The following is a 27,488-nucleotide window of genomic DNA, read 5'->3' as shown; positions in this document are numbered from 1 at the left end:
ATTAGAATGATTTCTGAAGGATCATGTGACTGGAGTAATGATGCTAAAATTCAGCTTTGAAACCACAGGAATAAATTACATTTTAAAATATATTCAATTTGAAAAAAGTTATTTTAAATTAGTAAAAATATTTCAAAATTTTACTGTTTTCGCTGCTTTGGATCAAATAAATTCAGGCTTGGTGAGCAGAAGAGACAAAAAAAAAAAACATTAAAAATCTTATACTGTTCAAAAACTTAGTGTATTAATTTAGCATAACAGGAATGAACCCAAAGCAAATTATTATGGCCAAAATGGCCTGGATTCACTTTTTTTTTTACCTCGTTTTTCTGTTTTATTGTATTTTTGTTTTCCCTCTCCTCTCTGGCTTGGCTCCTCTTAGTCTTGTTTATCTTTCTCCCACTTTTTCTAGCTTGTTCACTCTTTTTCTCTTGGCCTAACAATATTCCATCCCTTGTTCATTGCCCCTCCTTTTTTGCCAGTCTTTTCTTTCTCTCTCTTTTTTTAGTGTGTGGTGGTAAAAGGTCTGTCTTGTTCCAGCCATAAAGTCCTCCATCCTTCTCCCCCTCCTTCCTCTCTCGTCCCTCCTTCACTCTTTCCCTTCCTCCCTAATGGTTGCTCTTTCCAGCTCTTGCTCCTATCAGCAGTGTGATAATGTTACGTCAGACGCTAATCTGGCAGTAGAGACTCTCTCTCTCTTTCTCTCTCCTTCTATTCGTCATCAGCCTCTACCTTCCTCATGCCCTCGGCATGTTTTCTATGCCTTATCTCTGTTGTTTTCAGCTTGTTGCATGGTTTTGTTTCCCACCATCTTTTCCTCAGTTCTATTGTTCTTTGAGTGTCTATGGGGATTTTTCTGACATTGTGGTCTGCTCACTGATCATTCAGATCATTGTGGATTGTTCTGGTGAATTTGGTATAATAACATATTTGGAGTGACCTACCAATCAGAGATTTTCATACCGTATGTTGAATAAGATGACTGAAATTCATAGAGATTTCTTCTCTCTCACGATACAAGTACATACACAGCCTATATATTATTTGGTGTGCTGTAACTAACTTGGAAAGTGTTTGATATGTGTGTTTGTTGATGCGTTTGCGCCTTCATTGCTATTTGAGACGTTTGACCTTGGCGTGGTAATGACCTGTGTAGATGAGGGTGCTCTACGCTAGTAATAGGACACTTTTTAAAGTGTTTTCACTTAAGATATACAACAGGTACCACATAAGTCAGTAGTCAAAATTACACATTCTTTAATTTTGTCTGTTTGTTTGTGTTAGTCTTATTTTAGAAATTTGTATACTCATTTCAGTTTTTTCTTTTTTGTTTCCTATGGTTTTTAAATGTTTTAGAACATTTTTAATTTTTTTTTGTGCTCAGCAAGACTAATTTGTGCTCATTTGAATAAAAACACAGTAAAATTGTAATGTTTTGAAACTGTTTTTACTTTAACAGTTTAAATTTTAATTTATAGTAATGTCAAAGCTGGCTTTTTTTAAATTAATTTGAAATCCTTTTTTTTCCGTAATAAACCAAGTCTTTACTTTTGATCAATTTAATGTGTCATTGCTGAATTTTCAGAATTTTTTAAAAATGGTTTTGACATTATGTAACACTTTCTTAAATTTAATCTTTTATAAATGTTATCTTTAGCAAATCGCAAAATCAACATTCTTCTAAATTTGCTTTTAAAATATATTTTTCCAGTGCAATTGTTTTGTCAGTACAGTAATTAATTTATCAACTATCGACCGTAACATGAAAAAATTAACAGCTTATCTGTGATGACCAGAGTTTAAAAATTATTGCATACCCATTTTACTTTTTAATTAAAAATATCTTGCTTTAATTCAAAAAAGAACAGTCATCCTGCCCTGTGTTGTTGTGAAAGTGCGTTATAGTCGTCCTAATGAAGCGTAGGGGGGGAAGGGGAGCTTAAATCTGACGAGTCAGCAAACCTTCTCTTTTCCTGCTGACCTGTGCTCCTATCTGTCTTTTGCTCTCCCTTTCTCTCTCTCATGTGTTCTCCACGCCACTTCCTGTCTTTCTTTCTGATGCCTGCTATTAAGCTAGATGGATTTGCTCGTCAGTCTCAGGGTGTGATTGGTCTGAATGGCCCATCTTCATCTCATCTCTCTGTGCTTCTCTTGCTCTTGAGCGTTTGATTATGTCTGCCCTCCCTTCCCACATGTCACCCTTGGATTGGAATAGCACAAACAGTTCCTGCTGAACTGGCAGAAAAAGCTCTTACCTTATCTTGTCTCTCCCTCTTCCGTCTTGCAAGTAAAAGGTCAGCCTGCTTACTGTACGCTAGCCGCAAGTAAACCAAAATGACTTGGTAAGGTGCATCATAGCTAGGCCTGTCCACATTTTGTTTATGAAAACATATGCGGAATTAATTTAAACATGGTAAAATGTGTTAAGACTCTGATCGTAACTTAAATCTGTGCATTATAAATAATTACTAAATAAAGTGTCACTGAAGTACTGATGATTTTGTAAGATAAATTTGATTGTCAACATGAGATTGAACCATTATCTGTAGATGCCCATTTCTGCCATAAATAAAAAATAAAAAAGGTAATTGCGACTGACTTTCTCGCAATTACGAGTTTACATCTTGCAATTTTGACTTTTTTTCTCAGAATTTTGAGATATAAACTCCCAATTGCGTGTTATAAAGTCACAATTGTGAGACAAACAGTTCTAAGAAAAAAGTCACAATTCTGAGAAATAGTCAGAATTGCGAGATTGTGGAAAACAACTCAAAATTGAGAGATAAAAAGTAGCAATTACCTTTTTTTATTTCTTATTCAGTGGCGAAAACAGGGTTCCACACTTTTGGTATTTAGGCATGTTATTCCAAATGTGTGTATAAAAAAAAAAAAAATCTTAATTTTTATGGCATGCTTCACCTGAAATATTCAGCTTATCAACTGACCGTTTAAGAATCCAGGTAATTTCCAGTGGATATAAAACTGCTTGCCGTTTTGTCTCATTAAATGTGAATCAGTATCTTTCTTACCCTTTAATGCATGTGTTTATTTTTTTAACTTTAAATGTTAGTTTTATACACATTTATGTGCATCCAACTTGGTTTTGAGTTGCCCTCAGAATTATTATTGTGTAAACCATTTCTGTGGCAGTCTTTTTTATGCCTCTCTTTTGACGTCGCCTTCAAAAAGGTTTGTGTAAAGCTTGTGAAGAGTTGGATTAGTGCTTTTTTTTTTTTTTAATTGTCATCATCCGTTGTCAATTATTTTCTTTTCCTTAGCAAGTTGTTGAGGTGATGAAGTAGGAGTATTTACTCAAAATAGGCCTTTGAAATCATTAATATCATGTTTATGTGTCATTCTTAAGGTCATTACTTGGTGTTAATCACTTAAGTTTCTTAATTCTGTCTTGCTATTTTCTTTCTCTTGGCTCTTTCAATCTCTGGTCAAACTGCAGGAAAGAGTATTATTCTCTTCTGGAATGTCGCATTGAACTATATTTAGAGTCTTGTTTCCGTTCCTCCTTTTCCGTTTCTTTCCTTTTCTTTTTTTGTAGATGAGACAAAAATAGCCATGGTCATGTCTTCAGACTCACCTGGGAATTCATGCACAACTCTGGGTGTGTATGGTTGTGTATGTGTGTGTGTTTAACAGCATTTCCTAAATGACTTTTACTAATTATATTTAGCCTGGTACAGCAATTTGTTCTCTGATTCATAGTACGCAACTCATTTCTGTGGATGTAGTTGTGCATCCCATCGGACATCCGCTATCACACAGGAGATTTTCTGCTTGTTTAACTTGACAAGTGCAGGCTTGAACATGCATTAACCTTAGTTTGAACCAATCATATTTGCACTCTTTTAACAGCTTTTTCGCTTTTCAAGAGTGGAAATGCTTGTGGCCGTCTTATGCTCACGTTACGTGTCTTCTCATTGCTGATTGTATTAGGCTAAACAACTTAAACTGGCCTCATGTAAAGCATTATGTATTAAAACTGTTACTAAGTTGAAAAAACTGAGGAGGAGAGAGAGAGAAATGGTTCAGGACAATGGACTTGTCAAGCAGCTGTGCAGTTGATGACTATTTAAGCAAAATGTTTAATATTATTTAGTGGGATGAATTTAGTGGAAACTTCTCAGGGCGAGTTGGAATGTTCTAACAATGTGCTGTAGCATGCTAATAGTAGCTGATAGACTTAGCATTAGAGCTGGGTAAAAATATTGATTTTAATCAATTCTTATTTTTACAAAACAATATCGATTCTTAAATCTGTTTTCAGTTTATGAGCGGAACATCGTAGCGCACCTCCCATCCAATAAATCACAGTTAGCTTCGTGCTTTATTACTTTTGATATAAAACAAGTCTCAGATTTCAAGTTCTGACCCGAGTTCAAACAAAAAAATGCCATTTTGGCACTGTTTAATGTCGAGTGACAGATCGCTGTAGCGCCACAGTTCAAGAGAAGCGGTGACGCGAAGCACACAAAAAGTGATCATCTCCTTCGTTTTAAAATATCATTTTCAGCATGAATAAATGTGAATAAACATCAGAAGGTATTTTAAAAGAAAGAGTACAGCTTACTTAAATTTGTATCCTGCATCGTAATCGCTCAGTGTTTATTCCACGGAAAGAAATCTGTATAACAGCTTGTAAACAATGTCACGTAACATCACATTTACCTCAGAAAAACATATTCGGTGACCATAAACTTGTTAGTCAACTAGAAAAAGGAACTCTAGAGAGGAGCATTTTGCTAAATATGTGCACCATATAGCATATTCATTATAATTTTACTGTTCTTCAGTATTTAATTTATGTTTGAATAAATCAGTGAAGTTTTCAAACTTCAAAAAACAAATTGGAGTAGAAATGTGTAATTGTAACTTCATTGTTATAAAAACTCATTTGAAACTCATTTAACACAAAGGCTGCCTTAAAGAAGTCCACTTCCAGAACAATAATTCACAAATAATTTACTCACCCCCTTGTCATCCAAGATGTTAATGTCTTTCTGTCTTCAGTCATAAAGAAATTATGGTTTTTGAGGAAAGCATTTCAGGATTTTTCTTCATATAACGGACTTGATTGGTGCCTCGATTTTGAACTTCCGAAGTGTAGTTTAAATGCAGCTTCAAAGGGCTCTAAACGTGACAACCCCATAAGCTCAACCAATGCAGTGTGAGCCAGAAAAAGAATTGATTAGTTTATCTCTTGAGTCTTCGGTTCAAAATGAATGAATCGTTCAAGAACGACCCATCACTAAATCATAGCATAGTGAACGTGCATCCCAGAGCCTGTGCTACACAAGCTTTTGTGCTTAAAAAGTATACAAATTTTTATTTTCGAAAAAAATGACCGATCGTTTCACTAGATAAGACCCTTCTTCCTCGGCTGGGATCATTTAGAGCCCTTTGAAGCTGCATTTAAACTACGTTTTGGAAGTTCAAAATCGAGGCACCAATCAAGTCCATTATATGAAGAAAAAGCCTGAAATGCTTTCCTCAAAAACCATAATTTCTTTACGACTGAAGACAGAAAGACATGAACATCTTGGATGACAAGGGGGTGAGGAAATTATCTGTAAATCACTGTTCTGTAAGTGGAATTCTTCTTTAACACTCACTAGTCAACTAATTATTCAGACAACCCACAACTACTTTATTTTGGAAGTATTTCAGCACATCCCAGGAAGGGATCGTTCCTAACATTGTGAACGCTCCGTAAACTCCCACCCAGCTTAGCGTGCTTCATTGGGAGAGAGTGACGATTCAAACTGAAGCATTTTCGATTCTTCAAGCGGGTGCAGTGTTGCTGCAAATTGGCCAATACTATCACAGGCTACGGCTTCAGGTGTTTATTGAAATAGAGGAAAGCAGTTGGTCTTTTTCATGACTGTTAGATACTGAAATCCCCTGAGTCAGTTTTACTACTGAGCTAAAAGCTTAATTTCACTGCAGGTGGTATTTCACGTGTGTATGATTGCTTACATGCCTTTAGTATTTGTATGTGTGAGAGGGTTTTTCACTGCTGTATCCAAATTGAACACTTGCCAAGTGTCAAATGTGAGTAAAATTGGCTTAGGTGAGTAAATAAAACTTGCTAATGAGCTACTAGACAGCTGTTAACTTTATTAGAAACTGTGTAACATGGTCAACATCGAAGTAATATTGGAATAACATTGATCTAACACTTGCTGACGTGCAGTTCTCAAATCAAAGGCACAAATATGTGGGAAACTTTTCGTAATAAGCTGTGAGAGGAAATTACGAGGAACATGTTGTATTGTGTTTTCATGTTTTTGTGATAAATGCTGTTATAGAGAGATGGATATTGGTTCATCTTGGATATGTTGCTGTCAGTGACCTTGACCTTTACTTTGTCACAGATATGTAAGGGGAAAAAACAGCCAAATAATTTTCCTCTCAATAAACAAGAAATACATTTAGAATCAGGGAAGTATTTTTAAACAGTGTGGCAGAAAGTTCATTTTGAGACCCTGCCTGTATGTTTACTATATTGAATGGTGCACTACGCAAAAAACATTTTCTTTTCTACTAAACTCACACTACTTTTATTTGTATCCCACTCTCTCTCTCGGTTTCTCTCTCAGACCTAAATCCCAGTGATATTTAAGGGTCTTAACCTGTGTCTTTCATCCCTCCAGTGCGGAGCGTGTGTGAGATCTAGCGTTAGCCCCCGTCGCTACGCGCTCTGCTAGCTAATGTAGACAGGCACGCTCTGAGCGTGTGCAAAAGCTCATGACCCTCTCCACAAAGACAGACTGCAAATGAGCCTCTCTTTCTCTCCTCTATCTAGATCTTTGTCTCTCCGCTAGTGTCAGCATTCCCTCCTTCCCTCGCTCTCTTTTCTCACTCTGTCACACAGTCTCTCTTTCGTTCACTCCTTCGCTCTGTCTCTTTATCTAAGTAATTACCACTCCCCTTCGACATCTCTGCCGCTGTCATATTCTTGTTTCTTTCTTTCTCTCTCTCTCTCGCATGGTGTTTCTCCCTCTTTAGCAGTTAGAGAGGAAATCAATATAGACATGACCCTCTCAGGAGCCACAATATCACCTTTGGGCGTGGTGGTTGTCGGGACAGCAAACGCACTGTAAGGACCCTCAATGGTCTACTTGCACTGAGCTTTGTGACGTTTTCAAAACGACTTGCAAGGTCTGGTTAATGGCACATTTATGGCATTTTTAATGCCATAAATGGCATTCTAGATATTTTCAGGAGCAAGAGATAATTGATATTTTAATGATTAACATGAGATTTTGTATTAAATTTGTATAAATGTTTTTTCCATTGCATGTAATTTACGTGCTACCTGATTTCCTGATGAAAACATACCTGTGGGAATGTTTTCGCAAGACGCAAAATACGTACCAATAAGTACATATCACTGCAGTTTCCAGAATTGAACACTAGAGGCGGTAAAACACAGAGGTCTTGTAATCGTTTTCGTACACAGTTATGATTACAGCTCCATGTTTCACTTTCTGAACATAACAAGCTTTCTCGTCAGCTCAGCGGAATTGGACTTCGGATGCAAAATCCTTGGGTACGAATCCCATTAAAAACAAGACTCACAATGAAAGAGCTGAAAGATGAGAGATCTAAAAACAAGCCAAAACGGCATGCTTGCAATTGCCATTTGTCACATTCGCTTTTGTTCATACTATCAGGTAGGTTTAGGTGTAGTGCAGATGGTAAGTTATTTTAAAACAGAGCATTAGAGTTATAGCGCCACTCAATGGATATTTCAAGTCAGAACTGCAGTGACACGTACAAAACCAACGTAACATTAAACATACCATATGCGCAATAAATCGAAATGAAATCGCAGTCGCGATTAGGCAGAAGCTGCGATTTGTCATGCATATCTTTCAGTGAAGCACGGTTCTGTGATCAGCAGTAAATCTTCATCCGAAGGCCAGAGGGGGCTCTCGCGCAGAAACTCAATAAGAAACCCAGGAAATGCTCATCGCTGCAGCTGAATAAACAAAAGATTTAACTGCTTTTATTGATTCAACGTGACTGATAAACACACTACTACACGAGTTCTTATTATAATTTTCATTATGATAAAGTATAGTTATAAAAAAATGCCTGTATCACTGCTTAGAATACTATGAAATATGTTGTGTGCCTTATTCAGTGTAAAATGCCACATTATCTCACAGAAGGATTTATTTCAAACACTCAACTGACGTTATGAAGTGAGTTTGGAGTAAAAACATGTTATTTAAATGTGATATTTTCACATGCTTTCAGATGTACTACACAGAGCCGTAGTTCACTGAGAAGTTACGCAAACAGCTGTCATTATCGCAAAGATTTCTTTCGATTTTATAATCGTGCAATAATGTCGTCTGCGTTGCGTAACCTGTCAGTGAACTAAGGCTCTGTGTAGTAAATGCTGCTCCATCTGAAAGCAGGCGATGGAAATTTACTGCTGATTACAGAACCGGGTTTACTAACAAAATGCGCATGGAAATTGCCTACGATTAATCATGCAGCCCTAATATGTACTGGGAAAAAAAAAAAACACTCTTTTAGTGCCATTCAGTGGACATTTCACATGGTGGTATGTATTTTGCATCTTGCAAAAAAGTTCCCACAGGCATTTTTTTTCGTCATGAGATCAAGTTGTTTACATGTTCATGTCAAAATTCTTAAAGGGATAGTTGACCCAAAATGAAAATTGTCATAAATTACTCACCCTCATGTCGTTCCAAACCTGTAAGACCTTTGTTCATCTACAGAACATGAATTAAGATATTCTTAATGAAATCTGGGAGCTTTCTGGCCCTGCATAGACTGCAATGAAACCACAGTCGAGGCCTAGAAAGGTAGTAAGGACATCGTTAAAAATAGTCCATGTGCCATCAGTGGTTCAACCTTAATTTTATGGAGCTATTTTTTTGTGCGCAAAGAAAACAAAAATAACTTTATTCAACAGTTTCTTCTCTTTTGTGTCAGTGTTGTCAAGTCTGCGATTTTCCCGCGGAATTGGGCTACTTTAACACTGTTGCCGTGGGTTGTTTTTCATGTCCGCGGGTAGAAGCAACCCCAATAACATTATACTTAGCCCCTGGCATGCGAACTGTACCGGGGAACCCTACCAAAAAATGCTATATTTTACCCCGGAATGCGATTTTTACTGGGGGACCCCCTCGAAATGTGATTGGACTAGATTTGGGCTAGTTTTGAGGAGGAATTGGGCGGGTTTTGTTGTGAAAACCTGGCAACCCTGGTGTCAGTCTTTAACACACATTCACGGTAGTACCACAACATATATTGTTTGATTAACTGTATATGTTTAACATCGTTTAAAAGACTGACGTGAGTTATGTCATAAGTGTGCTCGTGTGTGTACTGTACACAGTTTTTTTGTTTTTTTGTTTTTTCTGACAGTTTTTCTGTCCACGCTAACATGCACTGATCATGGTAGTTTGTCCACAAGGAGGCAGCACCGACTGGGGCCGTTGTTTCACAAATAGAAAAGAAGCAGAGGAGACAGAACAAGAACTGTAGACTTTGAGACAATCACAAACACTGGACTGGGATGCTTTTTTCTAGTGCGCATGTGTCAAGCAGCTATGTACTGTCAAATGGACTATACAAGTGGCACACTAATGGAGTATACTTTGAAAGGCTGTACATGTAAAAACCCAAGTTTACTTTGGGCTTAACATCAACAGCAAGTATTTAAGCAATCCAGACGTTGCGAAATGTGCCTGCGAAGTTTTTTTTTGTGTTTACAGTAGTTCTAGTTTTAAACCAACAGGTTTATACGGCAACATTCGTTTAAGAAAATGCGCAACAAATGGGCCTTTGTTCATTTCTCATTATGATGTCACGAAGCACATTGTGTCAGGCTGCTGTTCTTTTCCTCTCCCATTATTTCATGACAGGAGGGGAGATGCTCACTTAGCAGCTCTCTCTCCGTCTCGTTCTCTGGAGGTAATTAGTGAATCAGCCAGTAATTAGTTTGCTTCATGTCTGGTAATTCCCTCTCGTTGCCCACAATGACACTCCCAGCCGTCAACAGTCAACACTGTCACGCTGTAGGAAAAAAAAAGACACCTCGTCTCTTCCTCTCTGCCTTTCCCTCTCCTTGTCGAACGAGTGTGTGTCAGAGTCTCGCCCACGAACAGCTCTTTTGAGGCGGCGTTGTGTGTGTGTGCGTTCTTAAACACGTTTACCCATCCTCTCTATTTCCCCTCTGCGCTCTGTAAGTGTGCCGGATTGTTTACCTCCCTTTTTCTCTCCCTCCCTTTTTCCTCTCCACCGCTCTATCTCTCTCGCCCTCCCTCCCTCTCTCTAGGATCGGAAGTCCCCCGAGGCCGTGCATTCTTCAGCCCCTCCCCCACCCATCTCTCACTATAGACAGAACACACAAGACAGAGAGCGAGCGTGCGTGTGGTGCCCTCTGCATTAACATACAACAAGATGCATACGTTTACGTGCGCGTGTGGATTCTACGCTCTCGGATACTTAAACGATCGCGCCCCGTCCCGAGAGGATGAGGCCTTTTTCTTAAAGATTTCATTGCGTGCGTGCGTGCGTGTGTGTGTTATCTGATGAGGTCTGTCTCAGGGGTGGCTGCGGTGCTGTTAGAGAGTGACTTGCTGATAAAAGGCCTGCGAGAGAGGGAGGAAAAGAGAGGGGGAGGAGGCTTCTTTGACTGGACACATAAATCAAGGCCCTGGTAATTGCTGCTCAGGAGAAAAAGTGCCTGGGAGAGGGTGGTTGTGAAACCGAACACTAAAGCCGCGCTAGCGCACGCTCGCACACATCGCAAACACACAATGCTGTCATACTGCAAATGCGATTATAAACAATATGGCTTCTTTCCGAAACCCGACAGCTACCTTTTAAGGCAGCATCCAAAATGTCACTAGTGAGTGATTTGGGTCACTTTTTTACATAGGCAGCGCCTCTTTTTGTTACAGATATAGCACTGGATGTGCACCAAAGCCCAACTCACAATTGATTCCAATGGAGTTTGATGTTAGCATGTCGCGAAGCTAACAGCTTGACACACAGATAAGCATTAAAAATGTAAAGGATCTGCAAATGTGGTGTGAACATATATTTTCTCTTGTTTTGAATGAACATTGTGGCAGTGCATTGTGGGGTTGCCTATTCTGCAGTGGGTCAGTGTTGCCTTAGATTTAAGCTAAAACAAAGTATCTAGGGATAGCTCACCCAAACATGAAATTCTGTCATTTACTCATCCTCATGCCATTACAAACATGTATGACTTTCTTCTGTGGAACACAAGAGAAGATATTTTGAAGAATGTTGGTAACCAAATCATTTTAGTTAAGGCCCGAGCACCGATGGTACGAGGACCATTTTGGAATTGCACGGTTTCTTCTTCCTCTTCTTCTCCAAAATGAATCGCATTTTTGAGGGCCTAAACATGCTCGAAAACTTGTCAAACTTTGCACACATGACAAAAGTGGTGAAAATTTACATCTGATTTGGGTTTTAGAAGTGGCTGTGGCAAAATGGCTCAGTAGCACCACCTATAAAAATTCAACGAAGTGCTTCTCAAGCTATGTTTCACATAAATGCACGAAATTCAGTAGACACGTAACACACCAATACCTACAAAAAAAAGTCCCCTGAGATGAAGTCCGAAACCCAAAGGGAAGTCTGTTATTTTGAATTTTCTCTGCAAGTTTTGTGCCGTTTTTGCCATTTTCAAGCATTATTTAAACATGCTAACAAACTCCTCCTAGAGATTTAAACAGATCAACACCAAATGTGGTCAGTGTAATCTAAAGCCCTTTGTGACATTAAATTACAAAGATCTTGAGTTTTCATTGAGGGGCGTGTTCGTGGCGGCCTGAGAAAGTTCAATGTTTCGCCATAAAACAGGAAGTTGTTATAATTCAGCCATACAATGTCCCATCTGCCCCAAACTACTTATATTTGATAAGACTCCTGACCTGAAGAGATCTATATGCCCATATTCAATTATAATCATAGCGCACACCTGCTGGCAACAGGAAGTGACGTTTTACACTGTAACAGCCTCCTCCTAGAAAATTAATGACATCAAAATTATAATTGGTCAGTCTAATCTAAAGGCCTTTGCGATGTTATATTGCGAAGATCTTGAGTTTTCGTTAAAGTGTCCATGGCGTCGTGACAAAGTTCTATGTTTCGCCATAGAAAAGGAAGTTGTTGTAACTCAACCATACAATGTCTTATCTGCCCCAAACGTCACATTTGATAAGAGTCCTGACCTGAACACATCTAAAGGCCAATATTACATTATAATCATAGCACCACCTGCTGGCAACAGGAAATGACTTGTTTTACATTAACTTAAACATGCAATGTCCGATCTGCCCCAAACTTTACATGTTTGGCAAGAGTCCTGTCCTGAAGACATCTAAAGGCCAGTATTCAATTATAATAATTATGCCACCTGTTGGCAAAAAAATTGTCATGTTTTACACCAACTCAAACATACCATGTCCAATCTGCAACAAACTTCATATCTTTGATAAAAGTCCTGGCCTGAAGACTCTACAAGCTAATATTCAGTTATAGTCATAGCGCCACCAGCTGGCAGCAGGAATATTGGTACATATAAATGACTTTTACACATTCATCTTAGATTTACCTCTTTAAAAGCATATTGCCCACTGTTCGCTGTTATCCTAAAGCCACCAGGTGGCGGTAAGCTCTGGTGCGAGGGCCTTTTCAACGCTGCTTGCAGCTTTAATTAACATTGACTTCTATTGTGTGGCCAAAAAAAAAAAAAAAAACAGAAGAAATACAGGTTTGGAATGACATGAGGGTAAATGATGAACCATCCCTTTACAAGGCATCATAACATTGCCTTTTTGTACTTTTTGCTGCATTTGGTTGCATTAAATGCTCTCTAGGTAGGCAGCTTAGTAGGATTTGAAACAAAGCTCATATGTAGTATTGACACACTCTGCTTCCCTCATTCCACACATTCACACACACTCGATTTATCAGAGCCTGAGCTTGCCTCCCTGTGTGGGAATGTTGGACAATAAAGAAAGGAGATCTGAGGCCGCGATTGGTCGTTTTATCTCCCCTCTTGAGAGAAGAGCCATGATTGGTTCACTCATCCCAGGAAAGTGAGACAGTAAAAGATGACAGTTAATCTGTCACAGACGCACTTAAAAACCCTTCACCAATCAAACACCGTTTCAACAGCTTAAAACATTTCCCTCCGCTCTTTCTCTCTCGCTCATTCTCTCCCTCGGATAATAAAGTTCATCATAATTTCTGCTTCTGTTGAGCCTTGAATAATTAGTCATGATCGCTTTCAACAAGGCACAGCTGCGAGAAACAAAGGAGAGATAAGAGGAGAAAGAATGAGAGAAGATTTCGAAACAGACACGCGCAAGCACCTGTTGTGACATTCAGCTCTGAATTCTGTTGTGCTTTAAGGGTAAATCTGCATATCGTATGACACATGCAGGTCGCACATACGCATGCGAATCTACAGGCTTCTCCTGTGAAATTCTGAAGATGTTTTGCGTTATTGTTGGTATCTGAAAACATGAGCAAATATTTAATAAATGATCATGTGGTAAGTGCATGAATGTCCATCATTCTGAATCTGATTTCGTGTGGACCTTTTTTTGGCACTCCTTGACTTTTCCTTTAGAAAACCAGAACAGAATAGCTTATTGCTCCAAATGCTGCTTTTTATCCACCAAAAAGAGAAAAGGAAAGTGTTAGACAGAAAGAGTGAGCGTAACAGAGCGAGGAAGCATGAGGGAGACATCTATTTCGCTCTGCTTCTGTTATCTTTCCTTTCTCATCCTTACATCAGATTTCATCATTTTCTCCTCTTACCTCTACCTGCAGATCCACACAGAGAAAGTCCGTCTGTGTTTAATTGAGCCGTGTGCGCTCGGTATTTATTTCTGAAACTTTGAGGCGCAGCCAACGAACAATGCACAATTTCACGCCGCAGACTTGTCCAAACAAAGGAAAACAAGTAGCCTCATTCAGACACTGTATCTGTTGCATTTTAACGCCCGTCTTTCTCAAAGAGCGGCCATTTAATTTCATTTCACGCTATTTTAAGTGCCTGATCTGATTTTGTAGACGTTTTCTTCCGCTTTGGCTGCTGAAATGGACATGAACAGAAATCTGTGGGTTGACATCGTCAATTGACGGTTTCGGTCTGTTTACTGGAATTGTTTATTAGGGGTTCATATGGAGAAATCAGAGTGCAGAGCTGCGGATGGATTTCTATCCATAATGCTCAATGAACTGGCGCTGAACCTGTGCACGTGTGAGTGTGTGTGCGTGTAATTGAGCTGTAGACAGAAATATGGCTTTACGGCCACCACTAATGGCTTCTGTGCAGAGGAATAGAGGGAGGGAGAAAGGGAATATAGAAGCTGGGAGAGATAACGCAACATGGGGAGGGAAGGGAGGGCAAAAGGTTGGGGGTAGAAAGAGGTGGAGAGTTTGTGGAATAGGGGACGGAGGAGTGGGAAATGAGGGGGTGGGCTGCAGCACGGACAGTCCTACTTCGTAACAGGTGTGTTAGAGAGCTTTTGACACACAAAAGAACAGCTACTTTGCCATTTCTTTGTTCTTTGTCATTGCACCAGTAGGATCATATGAAATATGCTTTTGTTTGTGGTCAGTTTGTGGTGATGCTGCTGATGCTGTGCCTGCCAGGCTCTCATTTGTTCGTGCACACGCTCTCAGTAGATTTGACGTGATTGATATTCAAGCAAATAATCTGATAAAGGAGGCAGCAGCACCTGGTGGTTTCGATAGACAGCAGCCCCTCCACACCTTTGTTGTACTGTATTTTTATTTCATCAGTCTGTTTAATCAATCCTTCTAAGGAGTAGTACTGCTTGAGAGTAACAGTACAGCATCACTACCGAGTTCAATTACCAGGGATTTTATAAAATGATAAAGCACCAAGCTGCTTTGCATAAAACACTTGCATAAATATAAGAGCAGTAGCTATAGAGAATGTGAATGTAGGTATACATATTCCACCACCCTGCTTTCTGTATTTCAGGCATTGACCATTACAAAAATCTCTTGAGTCTTTAAAGCCAAATTGAGCCTGAACTTGCAAATGATCATCAGAAGCTAATTTTACGCATCATCTTTGGCATCGCCAAAATTCTTTAACAAGTTTAAGATGTCATAGCTTGGGTTTACATGCATGTCTGTCAGTATTCAGCTCAGATTTGTTGAATTGGCCAGTCACTACTACTACTACCACCACCCACACACGCAAACGCCCTCATGAGGGCCGTGTGTTGGCGCGTGGTGTATTATTAGAGGGTATGTTGTAAGCAAACCCCTCAGATTAGTGTCTGATCTGGGCCAAGGCTCACTACTGGTAATCAATGTGTGTTTGTGTGTGTATGCATGAGATCAATGAAAGCAATCACTCTGTCTGTATTGCACTATGTATTGCTTTGCGCAAACTGCAGCGAGCCGTTTTCCTTAGCGTATACCCCAACACCTTTAACAAGTGAACTTTGAGAGTTTGCCATCATCGGATAGTCTTGCCTGTTTGTGTGTTTGTTGCCTTTGGTAAAACCTCACACTTGAATGCTTCTACCTAGCTGAGAATATCATATTTTCTTCTTAATGTGCTTAGACAACTGTACAAAAACCATTTGTAGGTTGATTTCTGCTAAAAGTTTAAGTACTCTGACTCTGTGGCACTACCAAAACATGTTTGTTAGAGTCCGGACCAGCCTGACAACAACAAGATTTGCTGGACTAATGCTGTGTGTTTGGGGAGGGACTATCTCTGTCTGACCAATGGCAGATTGCAGGAAACCTGTCTGAAGTCATTTAGTTATTAGGGCCAGAGCACCGAGGTGCGAGGACCCTATTGGAATTGCTCCGTTTATTATTATTATTCCATTCCAAAATGAATTGCATGTTTGAGGGCCTAAACATGCTCGACGACTCATGAAACTTTGCAGATGCATCAGAACTGGTGAAAATTTACATCTGATATAGGTTTTAGAAGTGGGTGTGGCAAAATGGCTCAATAGCGCCACCTATACACTTTCAATGGAGTGTGCCTCGAGGTGCGCTTCACGTACATGTATGAAAATCGGTAGACACATGTATAACACCAATACCTACAAAAAGTCTCAAGGTATGAAATCCAGATCCCAACAGGAAGTAAGTTATTTTGATTCTTTGTTCCCGACAAATTTTGTGCTGATTTTGCCATTTTCAGACGTCATATTTAAATGAACTCATAGAGATTTTTTTTCAGATCAACACCAAACTTGGTCAATCTAATCTAAAGCCCTTTGTGACATTAAATTGCGAAGATCTTGAGTTTTCGTTGGAGGGCGTGTCCGTGGCGCCCTGTCAAATTTCGATGTTTTGCCATGAAAAAGGAAGTTGTTATAACTTAGGCATACAGTGTCTGATCTGCCCCAAACTTCACGTATTTGAGAAGAGTCCTGGCCTGAAAACATGCCCGTGCTCATATTCAGTTACAGTCATAGCACCACCTGCTGGCAACAGGAAGTGACATGTTTCATGCTGTAAGAAACTCCTCCTAGAGATTTCATGACATCAGCATTATATTTGGTCAGTCTAATCTAAAGGCCTTGGCCAAGATAAATTGTGAAGATCTTGAGCTTTCGTTGAAGAGCGTGTCTGTGGCGGCATGACAAAGTTCGATGTTTCGCCATGGGAATAGATGTTGTTGTAACTCAGCCATACAATGTCTGATTTGCCCCAAACTTCACATGTTCGATAAGAGTCCTGGCCTGAACACATCTGAAGACCAATATTCAGTTATAATCATAGCGTCACCTGTTGGCAGCAGGATATATCATGTTTTACACTAACTTAAGCATACCATGTTCAATCTGCACCAAACTTCGCATATTTGGCAACAGTCTTGATCTGAACACATCTACATGCCAATATTCAGTTAAAGGCATAGTGCAACCAGCTTGCAGCAGGTCAATTCTGTGGTGATTTTAAAACATCGCTGTTTGATTGGGCAGTCAACCATGTTAGCTTCTGGCTAGGCCAGTGGCATGAGTTTGGGGGTGGGGCTACTTGTTTGTTTAAACATGGCCAGTAGGAGTGTCCTGGAAACTTGTTTGAAAACAGACTGCCCCAGTTACTTGATTTTGCTGGTGGTGCAGAAAATACACACTACACCTTTTAGTAACATTTTCAAGTTTAGTAATAATTCTGTCTGTTTTTTTATATAAAAAACTCTTACTGTATTTGCACTTATGCTCCCGTACAAGTCTTCAACAATCTTTTTGGTTGACAGTTTAGTTTTAGCAAAAGATGACAAAGCACGAACAGCAGGATCAAGCGTGGTTCACACATGTGTGAACGAAAGAGAAAAGATGGATATGGAATCAGCAATGGAGACGGAAAGAGGAGGAAGAGAGGATAAAAGAGAGAGACTTAATTTACGCTGCTCTCTCTCGGTCTCTCTCTCTCTCGGCTGCTGCCCGCTGTCGTCCATCATGGCTCCTATGAGCACCATCTGCTCAACATTACAGCCACTGTTGCCTGGCTACCTGCTCTCTCTCTCTCTATCTCTATCTCTCTTTTCTGTTTTTTTCTCTCTCTCTCCCTCTCTTTAATGTTTTTTTTTTGTCATTTGAGTCCTTTTCTCTCACCCCTCATCTCTCTGTGCTCGGCTGAGGAGTCTTTGGCTCACACACATTATCCGGCAGGAAGAAGGAGACACATCTTTTACACCACTCATGATTAAGCCATCTGCAGAGAGAGCTGAAGGGAAAGGGGGGGATGAGGGGATCGTAATGAAAAAGAGTATGTAAGGCAGTGAGGGTGAAAGAGAAGAAAAAGAGAGGAGGTGAAGGGAAATGTGGAGGAAGGAGGGAAAGACGGAGAACGGAATGGAGACATGGGCACAGAGGTGGAAGAAATAGAGATAGATGACGACTCAAAAAGGGAGTGAGAGAAAGAGACGGAAGAAGCAGGGGGAAAAAAAGATCAACACTGCCCCCCTCTGGCCCGTCCGGCCTTCGACACCGATACGTACGTGCTGATCGGCGCACGTTTGGGCAGCATGACTGGTTAACAGAAGACATCCAGCTGTCTACACACAGATTTGCGCTCATTGACCGGTCTGGTCTAGATTTATCTGAACGGTCTCCTGTGGCGTGTGCATGTTTGTGCTTCATTATTTATTCTGTTGTAAGAGCCTCGTGGAGAGCTGGTTTAAATAAAATGATGGCTCCAGATTGGAGCCTTGTGCTTAGTGAATGTGCTTGGGCACAGTGAGTTATGCGGTGCTTGTGCGGATAATGCGCATTTGAATCTGGTTTGCAACAGTTCCCTCTTCTCCTGCCTAGCTGTCACTGTTCCTATAAAAAAAAAAGTAGCAAAAAGTCTGAAAATTTACTTGGTGTTTACTTGTCTTGGACGTCAGGTCTTATAAGACCATAAACACTTGGTTTGGTTCTCATGACTCTTTGTTTTGGATCTCCATTTATATTGTCTCAGACAAGACCACAGTCTATTTCCAGTGTACTAAAAGTACTTTTGTATTACCTTAACCACTATTCAGAGGTGTATCTTTTTCTGACCCCAAACATGAGAAAGATTACCACAGCTCCTATTATCTTTGATGTGCCTTAAAATTTGTTGTAAAGTTTTAATTTTTGTTCATTAGGAAACTAAAGTTAAATTCATGGCATTGTTTAAATATATTCTACAGTTATTCCTGGATTTAAAAAAAAAAAAAAGTTTTGAAAGTCTGAGTCTGAAAGGACACATCCATTTACATTGACGTTAACATTGTTTTTGCTGCTGTATTCAATTTAAATGTATTTACATGTGAGCATAAATGTGTATAATACACTAACTTTAAAAAGCTTGGGGTCAGTAAGTTTTATTTATTTTTTTATTCTCTTGTCCTCACAAGGCTGTTTTTATTTGATCAGAAGTAGAGTAAAAACTATAATTTATTAGCTTTTTTCTATTTTCATATATTTTACCATGTAATTTATTCTTGTAATAATAAAGCTGAATTTTCAGCGTTATTACTCCAGTTTTAAGTGTCACATGACCTTCAGAAATCATTCTAATATGCTGATTTGGTGCTTAAAAAAATTCTTATCAGTGTTTCTTAGCAGTATTTTTGTGGAAACCATGCTGCATTTTTCAGCATTTTTTAGTTCTGTAACATTCTTGTAACATTTACTAATGTTAAAAATCATACTGACCCATAAAAAAAATCATACTGACTCAAAATTTTGAACATACATTGTGTTTAATTTAGTACCAATGAAGCCTGTCCCCAGTGATCAGATGTCAGTTCGCCCTGAAAATGGTCTGTTAAGCAATTAGAACCATATTATGTCTCTAGATTTAGCGAATCATCTGTTATGCAGAACACTCTCTGATCAGTTGTCTTTTCTTGTGCTTGTAGGAAGGTGTAGTTGGACTGCCGCGGCAGGCTGGTGGAGTCCAGCCACCTCACGGAGGACCGGGGGGCGTGGCCTCAGCAGGGCCTAATGGGGCGGGGCCTGGCGGCTATCTGCCTAATCCACAGCAGCAACAGCAGGCCATGATGAAGCAGATGATAGCTATGGAGCAAGAAAAGAGGGTTCAGCTCCATCTGATGGAGCAGCAGAAAGCACAGCTTATGAGAGAACAGAGACAACAGCAGCAACAGCAGCACATGCTGGCAGAACAGGTGAGTGCAGGGCTTTTGTGTATACTCATTTGAAATAGTCACCCTTGTGAGTGTGCAAGCAGCTGCTGACCCTCCATGGCTTCTAAGTTTGTTTGTAATTGTTGATAACAAATTTTGATATTCACGCATATTTCTGCTTCGCTTTCCTTTTTTTTCCAGTTACAACAGCAGCAGCATCTCCCCAGACAGATGAGTCAGGCACAGAGGAATCCATACCCACTCCAGCAGTTTCAAGGCAAGACACACAAACACGCACAAAAAATGTTATGGGTTATGGTGTTGTTATAGGACCTGAAGGACCTAAATAGTAAATCTCAACTCTTCCTTTAAATCATTTTTCTATGTAAAATAGAATCATTTTCTCATTTACAATTTAAAAATGCTGCCTGGCTACTTAAACAGCCAGTGCATCTGTCAGCATTTCTAATTAAGCCGTATAACACACACACACATACACAGTTTAGGCATCAGTGAGCATAATATTTCCTATGTTTCTTTGGTTTGTTAATGTAAACAAGTTTCAGTTTACTAAACGTATGACTTGACGGAAAATCAGTTCATTTGCTGGTTATCTTAGTAACGCTCCAGGCTATTTTCAATGTCGGTAATAGTACAACTTCTGTCAACTAGAATGGAGACTAAAATCTCCAAAACAGTTTGTCAAAATTACATTTTAGCTAGATAAAATTCGTAGAGAAACTTTGTTGGCTTGAAAAAGCCTAGCCAGAAAGTTCAAAGTAGTTTAAAAAACTTGAAGTTTGAAGGTTTTCAGTTTGAAATAGTTATGTTTTAATTTAGTAGTTTCAAAAGCCAGATAGATAAACCACTAAAAACCAGCAAAATCAGCTGATTTAGCAAAAAAGTCGATTTAGCAAAAAAGCTAAAAACCAGATGATTTAGCAAAAAAGTGAAAAAACAGCTAAAACCAGTTAAACAAGGTGATTTATAAAAACAGCCAAAAACAAGCTGAAACCAGCTGATTTAGCCAAAAGCTTAAAACCAGTTGATTTAGCGAAAAACTTAAAAACCAGCTAAAACCAGTTAAAACCACCTGATTGAACAAAACCAGCTAAAACCAGCTTATTTATAGAAATTACAGCTTATTCTGGAAAAACAGACAGCTAAAAACAAACTAAAACCAACTAAAAACAAACTAAAACCAGCTAATGCCACCTGATTTAGCAAAAAAAAAAGCTAAAAAAAATAATAAAAAAAGCTACAAACCAGCTTATTTATAGAAAAACGGTGAAAACAGTTTGTCAAGATTACATTTTCACTAGATCAAAAAAGTTTGTAGGCAAACTTTACGATGGCTTGAAAAAGCCTAGCCGGAAAGTTCAAAGTGGTGCAAAAAACTTGAAGTTTGAAGGTGTTCATTTTAAAATGGTTGTTTTATTTTAGTAGTTTCAAAAGCCAGATAAATAAACCACTAAAAACCAGAAAAAAAAAAACTAAAAACCATAGATTTATCTGGTTTATTTAAAGATTTATCAAAAAAATGAAAAACAGCTAAAACCAGTTAAAGCAGGTGATTTATAAAAAAAAAAAAAAAACAGCCAAAAACAAGCTGAAACCAGCTGATTTAGCAATAAAAAAGCTAAAAAAAAAGGGTTTAAATCAGTTGATTTAGCAAAAAAACTTAAAGACCAGTTAAAACAACCTGATTTAGCAAAAAAGCTAAAATAAATAAATAAATAAATCAGCTAAAATTAGCTTATTTATAGACAAACAGCCAAAAACCAGCTAAAATCATCTGATTAAGTAAAAAAAAAAACAGCTAAAAACAAACTAAAACCAGTTTAAATGAGTTTAAACCAATGATTTGGGATAAATTTGCATTAATAAGCATATTGCTAGCTATTGCTATGCATTCATTGAGCCTCTAAGGTGTCAAACATGGAATTATTAATTTGATGCACAGACATCTGGTGATTTCAGTGTGCAGTTTACGTCATCATATACATCATGTACTTATGCCATTTGACTTTAATTGAAACAAGCCTTTGATGTACTGGAAATGTAATGAGAACAACAGATGTCAGTTAATGTTATTTAATTGTATATTATTTTAGGCACATCCCAGGAGATGGCAGCAAGGAACCAGACGCTGCAGAACATGCGCAACGCTCGACTTCTACAGCAGCAGCAGCAACAGAACCCCGGGATACTGCAGATGACGCCCGTCCAGAATTCGGGCGCCATGCCTTCGCAAAGTGACATGAGCATGGCGTACGGAGGCCAGGCAGGTACACAGACTGGGATGTACCAAGGTATGAACCCAAACATGGGCCAAATGCTCCAGCAGCAACAGCAGCACCATCCCAACCAGGCCGGCTTGGCGATGGCACAGAGACAAGGGGGCGCCGGCGGGCAAGGGATGGTCGGCGGAGGCGCGGAGGCGGGTATGGGCAGGGAATGCTCATGAACCCATCCCTCCCACAGCAGCAAATAAAAACAGCCGGCGTTGCCCCTGGTGGGCAGCCGATGGCCAAAGTTCAAAGACTGCAAAGCATGATGGGAGGCGGAGGCCAGACATGGCCGCAGCAGCCGCAGCAAAACATGCAGGCCATGGCCGGAAGGACTTCAAATGACATGGTGGCGTTTAACAGCAACCCTGCGTACGCCATGCAAGCTGGCCAGGCTCCTAGAATGGCCAAGCAGCATTTCGCACAAGCGATGGGCGGACAGACTATGGTGGACCCACGTTCGATAAACCCAGCGGCAATGGGCAGCCCGATGATGCCACACATGGCAGGGCAACCAAGGACCAACCAGCCACGGGGTATGGTGATGCCAAGCATGAACCAGGGTGTGCCCAACATGGCCGCTTTTGGACAGGGCCCCGCTCAGGGCATGCCGGGAGCATCGGGAGGGGGTGGGCCATACATGCCAGGGGGTCAGCCTCAGGGCTACCAGAGGACGTCCAGTCAGGACCTGGCATACGGTTACGGCAGCCAATCGGGGGCTGGGGCCGGGGTTTCGTTCGGCCTGTCAGATGGGACAGATTTGGATTCAACGGAAGGTTGGATGGAAGAGTTTTTCCCCAGCCAATAGCCTAAGGGATTTTTTAACAGGACAGTTTTATGGAAAATGTGATTCGTTTTATTGTTTTGTTTCGTTTTTTATTACATGGTCGACAAATCTAAGAAATATATTACATGTTGTGTATTACATGTGTGTGCTGTCACAATATTTAAACCAATTCCTCTGTTTGGGTTGCTTCTCGAGTAAGGATCCGGTGTTCTGTGTGTTTTTTTTTTTGTTTTTTTTTTCTTTTTGGTTCAAGAAATACCCATTTTGGATTCAGTCCATTTCTGTCTTTTTTTTTTTTTCCTCTTATGTCCTTTCTGCTGGATTAAGGGCAAGAGGCACTGAAAACCTGCAAAATGACATTGGGAAAGATTTTATGGATGTTCTCATGTATTGTTTTTAGTTCACCCTTATTCTGACATCCTGTTCATGTATGAAAGAGTGTGTGGAAATTCGAGGTGGGCCTGTGTCAACAATGGATCCCTTTTCCCAAACCAAACGGTTCACCACACCTCTTTCTTTTCTCGCATATCTTCTCTCTTTCTCCCCCTTTTTCGCTGCTCTTGACACATGTTGATCCTCTGCATTTGCTCTGCTTTGTGCTTGTGTGTCTGTGTGTGTGTGTGTTTATTTGCACTATGAGCATCACAACAAAACACATCAGACTCTGTGTGCTCTCAGTGCATGCAAGATGGATGCTCTGCTGTCGCTAGGCGACCGGTGTCAGTAGAAGAGTGAAGCCATGTGTGTTTGTCAACTAGGTGTTTGTTAATATTGCTTGAAGAGATTTGGCAGCTACAAACTTCTCCCTCCCCTCCCTAAAACTGTGAGAAAGATGTTTTCTTTAGTCACAATGGCAGCTAGAAAGGATTATATGACATGAACTCATCAAGTATAAAGTAATGCGATTGTTACAGCCCACAGACATTTGCAAAGGTAATTCAGTGTTTAAATTCACATTTAGAATTTTAAACCAATTTTTAAATGCTTCCCAACATTTTTTTTTCCTTTTCTTTATATGAACATTATTGCTTGTGAACACTGGTTAACGATATCTTAATGAGAGAAAATGAAATACACCATACATACTGTATTTCCGCTGATGGGTCATACCACTTTTCATCTTTTTTTTTTTTTTTTTTTACTCTTCAAATGACAAATATTTATTAGTTTCTGCTCTTGAACACACTGACACTCCTTTACCTTCTACGCAATGCCTGACAGAGGAAAGACAAGCACATCAGGACTCCATCAAGCCAACTGTATTGCAGACAACTCTCTCTTTTTCTTTCAACTGTGATAAAATTAAAGCCTGTGCTCTTTATTGGGAATTGAAATTTATTTACGACCCATTTTCTCCAAGTTCATTGTTGTGAGTTCGTCAACTAATTTCAAATGAAGTCTCAAAATGGTATCTAGCCAGACTTTAGTTTTCTGTTGTTTACCATGAGATGCCACACAAATCAATCTTTTCTGCTTTGTTGTGTGTTGCTATGGTATTATGATATTATAGTCATGGTGTCTTTGTAATCAAACTCTAGTTTTATTGTTTCCGCTCTCTGAAGAATGAACATGAATGTAACATTGTGACTGACTTTCCCTTTTTTTTTTTTTTTTTTTTTTTTTGGAGAAATTTTTGTCTTAATGGGAGATTGAACGCATTCACATCTTCAGTGTTTCGCAGTGTTATATTGTTGCTCTGTCAAGAGGATTGCAGATGGAGAGGGTAAAGCCCACGTCCTCCTGCCGTCTCACCAAATATCAACAATCTGGGACCAAGATTAACATGTTTTTGATTTCTGTTGAAGTCATCGAGCTTATCTTTTTTCTTCTTTTTATTTCGTACTGGTGCTGACATATATGTGATGGAAAAAGATATATATCAGATACAGTTATTTGTAAATATGTTTTTACGATTTTAAATACATCAGAGGATACGTCTCTACTCACTGTAAAGATATTGCTGTTTGTTTAAGATAGAGAAGTATTTTTATTTCATCTTTTTTTTCCACTTTTAAACTCATCTGAGCTATACCATTGCACTTCAGACAATGTCTTACTACTAATTTGTAATGTAAACCTCCTCTAATTTTTATTTTGAAGGTTTTTTCTAGTTTTAAAATTTTACTCTGTATCTAAAGCAGTGCTTTTTTTTCTTTTTCATGTACAGAATTATGTAAATGGTAATGCCAGAGAGTTACAAAGAATTTGTTTTTCAGAAAAAAATACATTAAAGAGATTGATCATTAAAAATGTTCTCATTAAAATATGTCTTTGCAGTTTATTTGATATAAGCAAAGCGTATCTAGCATTTCTTCAACATGGAAGTAAGTTTATGGGTGAGACTTCCGGCTCGTTAGCCGCTATAGGGAAATTACGAGAAGAATAACGTGCAGTAAACGGTAAAACTGTTTGCACTACAAACCACTATGTTCATAAAGATAATACATTAAAATAATATGGTAATCCACACCAATTTTCAATATCAAGCAGCAAAACTGGCTGTTTTGTACAGCTAAAAATAACTGGGCGTGGATTTTGGAAGCCAGACACCCAAAAATTACAAATGGCCGTGCCCACTCTTTGAAAAAAAACGGTGAATAGCACAAGATTAATTAGTTTATATATCAGTTTAAATATAAGAAGGCAAGTAAGGCAAAATAACTTTTTTCCACATAATTACATCATACAAACTCAGAATTGTGAGATATAAACAGATGCGGATTTGCAGATGCCAGTTATAAAAAGGCAAGGCAAGTTTATTTATATAGCACATTTCATACACAGAGGTAATTCAAAGTGCTTTACATAAAAGGAAGTAGAATAATCATAAAAACAATAATAAAAATAATCACAAAAAAGGAAGTAGAACAATCATAAAAACAATGATCACAACAATAAAACAAAAAATGTAAAAACCGATTGATGTAATGATTTAAAATTGATATAAAATAAACTTAAGACAGTTAAAAACAGAAAATGATTATACATAATGCAATCAGTTCGGACGAAGCACAGTGCTCATTCAGTAAATGCACAGCTAAACAGATGAGTTTTGAGTCTAGATTTAAATGTGGCTAATGTTTTAGCACATTTGACCACTTCTGGAAGCTGGTTCCAACTGCAGGCAGCATAATAGCTAAAAGCGGATTCCCCTTGTTTTGTGTGAACCCTTGGTATTTCTAAGTGACTCGATCCTAATGATCTGAGTGGTCTGTTAGGTTTATATTCAGTGAGCATATCTGCAATGTATTTAGGTCCTAGGCCATTGAGTGATTTATAAATGAGTAAAAGTACTTTAAAATCAATTCTAAATATAACTGGAAGCCAGTGTAGGGACCTGAGGACCGGTGTGATATGCTCAGATTTTCTGGTTCTAGTCAGAATCCTGGCAGCAGCGTTCTGGATGAGCTGCAGCTGTCTAATAGTTTTCTTGGGAAGGCCAGTGAGGAGACCATTACAATAATCCACCCTGCTTGTGATAAAGGCATGAACACGTTTCTCCTAGTCTTGACTGGAAACAAAACATCTAATTCTTGCAATGTTTTTGAGATGATTTAGTTACTGCTTTGACATGACTACTGAAACTAAGGTCTGACTCCAGAATCACACCAAGATTCCTGACTTGGTTTTTAGTTGTTTGTCCCCTAGCATCAAGGTATGCATTCACCTTAAGAACTTCCTCTTTGCTTCCGAATGCAATGACTTCAGTTTTCTCCTTGTTTAACTGAAGGAAGTTCTGGCACATCCAACTGTTAATTTCATCAATGCATTGGCAGAGGGAATCAATGGGGCTGTAGTCATTTGGCGATAAGGCTAGGTAAATCTGGGTATCATCAGCATAGCTGGGATAGGCAATTTGGTTCTTTCTCATTATTTGACTTGTAAAAGACAAGTAATGTGCCTTGTATGTATACTTTCACTTAACGAAAACGGGGAAGTGAGTTGTAGACATTAAAATTGTCTGACAAACTTAAATTTACACAAGATATCACCATGAGACAACATACACTGAGTAGTCTGTGTGTCTATCCCTCCAAGTGTCGTTTTCATATGCGAAAAATTAAATATGGCCTAACCTGAGTTGGTCTTTATGGTCGAAAAGAAAGATAAATGGCAGGAATAGAAAATACCTCCTTGTTGCTTGATTTAATAAAACCCAGGAGAAGAAATGGTAATGATATGAGAGAGAGATAGGCCGGGTGTCTCACTATCCTAATTAAAGGCACATATGCTAAAGAGCGTTGTTTAATATCTTACCCTAATGAATCACTCCCCTTCTCTTGGTATCTTTCTCTGTTGTGCTGTGCTGCTTTGGCGCGCTATCTTCTGATTATGATGAATGGAGAAGTGTCACTGTGACACTGCCATTACTCATCTTCAGGGGTGAGACAACCTCGCTGTGAGAAATGTGAGGGCGGGAGAATGGGGGGTGGAGGACGGAGGGGTTTATTTGGATGTGCTGCAGAAGAGTCGAGATGGGATATAAACACACAGACTGCCCTGTCCCGTGGGGGTTCCTTCTAAATGGGGTCATCTGGTCCCTCAGCACTTTGTCCATTAGTTAAATAAAATCGTCCTTTAATCTGATCTAATAAAAACAGCCAGTGCTGCGAATCAACCAGCAACCATCTGGAAGACTAGAACAAATCAGAAGCAAAGGTGCTTGTGTAAGTGTTTTTTCACTTTTTTTTTTTTCTTCTAAATATGCATCTACTGCTTGATTCCAACTAAAGTAAAA

General features: G+C 39.2%; 1 protein-coding gene across 1 annotated transcript in view; it reads left to right on the top strand.

Annotated features, from left to right (window-relative positions):
* maml3 (mastermind-like transcriptional coactivator 3) overlaps positions 1-24,314 on the top strand; it is a 126,964-nt gene extending 102,650 nt beyond the window's left edge. The window contains 4 exon segments of the mRNA XM_051100988.1: positions 19,451-19,717; positions 19,877-19,952; positions 21,790-22,107; positions 22,110-24,314. Coding sequence (XP_050956945.1) covers positions 19,451-19,717; positions 19,877-19,952; positions 21,790-22,107; positions 22,110-22,771 — 1,323 coding nt within the window. The 3' untranslated portion in view covers positions 22,772-24,314.
* The last annotated feature ends 3,174 nt before the right edge of the window (positions 24,315-27,488 follow it).

This window comes from Labeo rohita, unplaced genomic scaffold (assembly GCF_022985175.1).
Source record: "Labeo rohita strain BAU-BD-2019 unplaced genomic scaffold, IGBB_LRoh.1.0 scaffold_119, whole genome shotgun sequence".
NCBI lineage: Eukaryota > Metazoa > Chordata > Actinopteri > Cypriniformes > Cyprinidae > Labeo > Labeo rohita.
The sequence above is the reverse complement of the archived record's forward strand: the minus strand, read 5'-3'. Positions and strand labels throughout refer to the sequence as shown.